At 31.8% G+C, this 5367-nt stretch overlaps 1 protein-coding gene across 1 annotated transcript; it reads right to left on the reverse strand.

Moving 5' to 3' along the window:
- Positions 1-210: 210 nt before the first annotated feature.
- Positions 211-4146, reverse strand: LOC102623135 (palmitoyl-acyl carrier protein thioesterase, chloroplastic-like). The gene is made up of 6 exons (XM_006493168.4): positions 3663-4146; positions 2134-2267; positions 1706-1819; positions 1071-1248; positions 916-984; positions 211-680 (listed from the first exon to the last, which is right to left on the reverse strand). Exons 1-6 carry the CDS (start codon positions 4059-4061, stop codon positions 393-395), a joined length of 1182 nt encoding a protein of 393 aa, XP_006493231.1. The 5' UTR covers positions 4062-4146; the 3' UTR covers positions 211-392.
- Between the last annotated feature and the right edge of the window lie 1221 nt (positions 4147-5367).

Below are 5367 nucleotides of genomic sequence, written 5' to 3' on the forward strand. Positions count from 1 at the left end.
CTCAATTAATTATAATTGTGTGGAGATTATTTATAACGTATTTCTCCCTTGCGAAATACGAGTGGAGTAAAAACATCATTCCCCGGGAGGAGTATTTGGCTGGGTATGTACTTCATAGAATAAAAATGTAATAATGTAAGTCCCAGATATATATCTGATTGTAAATATCATTGCAATGATATGTTGTCATTTGTAAATATCTCTGTGTAATACAGTAACCTAATACTTAATTAGTTAAAAAAAAAAAGTGAAGTAGTAGTCGTAATAGGAGTGGCATAAATTTCACTTGCAAACAAGAAGTAGACATAAATTTTATTTAAAAAAATAAAAATAAAATATATACATACATACATATATATATATAGGAAAGCACATGCACGAATATGAAATGACTAGTGCTCGTCTTTGGATTGCCATTCTGATCTTGCTCGAATTATCTCAGCCTTATCTGCCTGCATGCGAAGTAGATGAGTATATTCCAAGTCTGCTTTCCGATTATTACTTGAATTATGATTATGATTATGACTATTCTTATTCTTATTATTATTATTGGAGTCCTCAGTAACGCTGGCTGTTGTACTTGTCAAGGACTCCAGCAAATTTGATTGCCGACACTCTCGTCGATACTCTAGTGTCATGCTTGTCATATTGTAATCTTCCAATACATGTATTGGCACACTCTGCAGATGCAATGCATGCCAAAAGTTAAATAAATGGATTGATGGATAATGATATTCAGACGGAAAATTTTGACAGAACACTGACATAAACAGTGAAAAATCCGTACCGATTTAGTCGATTAAGGTAAACCAACAGTAGTTAACTTATTACTATCTCTCTTATCTCTTTACCATTTTGGTAAATAATAAATTAACAATCGTTCAGATATGTGTGTTTTGAAGAGTAGTTAATTACCTCCAAAATCCATCCTATGTATTTGACATTGTTTACATGCTGGTTGGCATCCATGTCACTCCATCTTGGCTGGACAGTAGTAAGCAAAGCAAGAACACAAATTCAGTATCAAGAACGAATCAAAGACACGAGAACAGATGCATTAGATTACTTACAGCTAAACCAGATCGAATTCTCCCAGCGGTTTGATCAGTTAGCTTGTCGATTTTTCCAACATCGGTCTTCTCTTTGTCAATTGCAAAAGTGTTTAGGTAAAATGGTAGCACCTCTTGCCTCACTTGTTCAGGAATCTTGGATAACCTTCTAGTTTCTCTGTTCATGATTACCCAGGTGCTACACAGTGATGATAATAGGAGTTAAACTAGTTAAGCCTCTTTACAGCTAACTAAGAATACATAGTTTCATTTCTCAATTACACACACACATGTATATATTTTTAAAATTTGAATCCAGTACTGAACTAGTTTTGTTGATCTTTTCAAAGATCTTGTGTAACTTGGGCATTTATAATAGAATGAGACTGAGGTATAATTTAATGAATTTTAATTGAGTAAAGAGCTCAACTCTTTATAATATAATTTTTTACCACATGTACATGTATAATAATATATGATTAAGATTTAATAATTATATTTTAATTTAATAATTACTAATTATATATTTTTAAAAGATTAATAAAAAAGTCCGCTCAATTTAATATATATATATTCGTATTCAATATCTATCAATAACGATTTTTAAAAAAATCGGCACTTTATTGGAACTAGAATTTTTGATAGGGATAGTGCACCTTGTTGCTCTTGTTATTATGTCTTGGGTGCGGTAGTCTCGAATGATCCAGTCTCTACGCATTGCATTCTTTCCAGAAGCATCAACCCATGTATCGATCTCAACAACATCTCCCCTGTCAAATTTAATCATTCACCATAATCAAAATCGATATAGTGGGGTCATTTATTAGATATCCATGCTGATGCAAATGCTGAAATACGTATTTCGTGCGCAAATTAATTATTACACCATATGGCATAATATGTCATAGTTAATTGAACAAAAATATTATAACGTTGTAATTGCGAATCCGCACAAAATCCTCACATCTGACAAGCTCTATATTCATGCTAGTGTTATGTATAAGTAAATGATCCTTCAATATTTATCAAAAAATCCAATTATTACTTGTCAGATTTCTCTGAGGAGAATGTGAGAAAAACATACCAGCTGCTATATCTCTGTACTTGAATGTGGATGCGGGTGACAACCCAAATGAGTTTCCTGAGGCTCATTTCACGTGTAGCACCGAATCCATTTCCAGCAAGTCCAGAGCTTGTCACATGATTCAAAGCAGTCTCCTATAATCATCAATCATTACTTTTATATTGATGGACTAAATCTAATTTTTGGTAAAATGGATTTTTCATCTGCGCACACATCTATTTTTTCTTTTGCTTTCCGCACTTACGAGTTGTTTTTTTTTTTTATGGGAAAGTAAAACTTTCATTACTTCAACTAGTGAATACATGGCTAATCTCTGGTGGGAAATTTTCCACCCAGACAAAAGATTCCAACTTTTCCAAAGCAACTTTAGCTAAAAGATGAGCACTAATATTACAAGCTCTGGGCACGTATTTTGTTTCAAAAGAACTGAAGGCTTTCTTTAATCTCTGAATTTCCGAGATAGTCCAGCAAATCTCTGTTAAATTTCTCTCTCTATCGAGTTGTTATGAGGCCGTTAATTTTGCAACTTTTGTACTTGTGGTTTTTCAGTTGACAATCCGAGGAACTTTTTTAGGGGAATATAAGAGTGAGATTCAAATCATATTTTTCTAGACTTTGTAAAGTGTGAACAAAGGCACCTAGGCTATTGTTTAGACTTTAGATGGCCAAAGTTCGAGTTTACATAAGAATTATTTTATTTTATTGAGAATATATAAATCGAATTTTATTAAGTGTGAATTTTTAGTTAACTTAACTTATCCATAATTATATGATCATATGAATTTAATAGTTCGAAAGTAGACATTTACTTGTAACGTTTGACAATGCTACATTAAATGGATTTAGATCTTTGGTATATTTCTGCTTATAATATCAGTAGAATGTGATCTAACATTTAAAAAAATGTGAATTAACATAACCACCATCATTATAAATATTACAATTATTATTATTACTGAATGAATATTATGAGCCAATAAAAAAGGAGGGAAAGATCTTGCGTGCTTTATGAGTATTGCTTTCTTTTCATTTGTGTGTTGCCTATGTTTTCCTACCAATCATAAGAATGTTCATACCCATATGAAAAAAAAATGAATTAAAAATAAATAAATAATTAATGCTCATGGAATACCTAAAACTCTTGAAAAAGGATAAAATTTTGTGTAAACTTCTATATGAAACACGCACAATGAGGATTTCCATAGAATCAAGTGCACAAAGATCCTGTAACTCGGGAGAGCAAAATTCTTATTATGTAGCTTTATATAATGATATTAAAATGCAATATTTTTTCACAAATACGTATGATACTATTGCTTAGGACTAAATCTCCTGACATATATCTTAAGATAGTACTATGATTGTTATCACATGCATGCATGACTCATAATATTTATTTTTTTTAATTCATTCAATATTTTCACGCCACATAAATTTTTACAAAGAGCTTATATTAGTAGCGAGAGTTAGGCTTATTTAACTAGTGAAAGTATAAAAAAAAAAGATTAATAAAAAAGAAAGATACCAACCTGGAGGAGATTCATGAGGGTCTCCATGGTAGCAGTTTTGTCAGGTCCAATTTCATATGACCTGATACTGAAAGTCTGCCGATATACAAACCTATCCTCCACAAACCTTCCCAGCAAACATGCGCGAAGAGGAGAATTATCAGGCTGCTGGCTTTGTTTAACAACCAGCTCATCATCATGGCTATTAATCTTTGTTCGTACATTCGGTGCTTCATGAACGTGGCGAATTCCATTCACTTTCTTTCCACTTATCATCTCCAAGCTCCCTTGATTACTTGCACTTGCAATCACTGAAAAGCTTCTACATCGTTTCGGTTTGATTGAAGGCCATGAAGCATTAAACCACCCTGCCTTCGCAGCATAGCACAATGTTACATCATTGGTGGCTGCCATGGACATTTTTGCTAAGTGATCATTCACTATGTTTGCAATAATGAAGCTGGTGCATCGTACGTATCAGTATTTTTCTAAACTTATTATGTTGCCTTGTTGAATAGAAAAACTTTTAAAGTATATTAGTTGGTGTAACAACTTATATTTCACAAAAGAATATGATAAGACAATGAGTGGAAGAAAGGGAAACTTTTCTCTTTTAATAACGTGGGGGTTGAAAAATAATTTGCAGTTCAACAACTTTGATGGGTGGGGGAGAATTATTAGAGGGGCATCTCTATGATAGCTTGCACCGTCACGAATATTGGAGGAATTTGGAAAGGTTCTTTGTAGTTTCATTTTAAGGGAATATGCGACAACCACAAATACATTAACTTAGTCTTTTGTGCCTGATATTTTGTAAGTAGTGGTTTAGAATTTGAAGAAAAGATGATTTGTTCTCTAGATGTTTCTTTGTTAAGTCATCTGCTTTCCCTACGCCATTGATTCATTTATGTTATACACATTGAGTCATTGACATTAGGTGGGTGTATTTAGCAGCGCTGTCATTTGCCGAGCTAATTATACCCATTTATTTCGTTTATGATCGGACAAATGATACCTGAAAACCTAAATTATATCCATGTATCTCGTTTATAAATGGGCCAGCCTTATCCAGAATGGACCCATGATGCTTACTCAGCCCAACTGGCCGAAGTAGAGAAAGTGAAAAATCAGAAGGTACCACGCTTTCAAGTTAATAATTCATAAGTCAATTTCTCTTTATTCAAAAGGTTGGACGTTATATTTTAACAAGTTATTTAATTTTGGTCGAACAAATTATATGAAATCAACGTATAATAATAAAATGACAGGTTCATAATCTTAAGTGCTAAACCCATTCCCATCTCATTCAACTTTTGGAAAGTTGAATTTCTAACCACCATCTCACTTTTTTTTTTAAAAAAAAAAAATGGTGTTTGAAAAGCAATTAATACAAAACACAAAATCACTCTTTTTAAAGTTACTCCTTTCCCCTTCCTGTTTTTCAAAATTTACTATAAAATGGGATGATTCTGAACAAAATAATTTTTAATTTATCAAACATCAAAATTAATTTTTTATTTTTTTAAGAGAGTGTTTATTTTTTAACTTAATAACTTAAAATGACTTAACTTAATTAATTAAGTTAATTAGAGGTGTTTGTTTTTATAATTTAACGAGACTTTTTAAATAATTTTGACATTATAAAATCAACATTTTTCATTTTTTACTGAATGAAGAAATATGGATTAGCTAACTAATTTCTAATGTAAAACATATTTCTACTTTA

The sequence above is a fragment of the Citrus sinensis genome, chromosome 4, assembly GCF_022201045.2.
Source record: "Citrus sinensis cultivar Valencia sweet orange chromosome 4, DVS_A1.0, whole genome shotgun sequence".
Lineage (NCBI taxonomy): Eukaryota > Viridiplantae > Streptophyta > Magnoliopsida > Sapindales > Rutaceae > Citrus > Citrus sinensis.

Bases quoted from the DNA above. Each gene is read 5' to 3' on its own strand.
- LOC102623135 (XM_006493168.4), bottom strand. From the start codon at position 4,061: ATGTCCATGGCAGCCACCAATGATGTAACATTGTGCTATGCTGCGAAG. The intron at 1,249-1,705 runs GTGCACTATCCC...ATCACTGTGTAG, and splicing joins ATAATAACAAGAGCAACAAG to CACCTGGGTAATCATGAACA. The intron at 985-1,070 runs GTAAGTAATCTA...ACTACTGTCCAG, and splicing joins GAATTCGATCTGGTTTAGCT to CCAAGATGGAGTGACATGGA.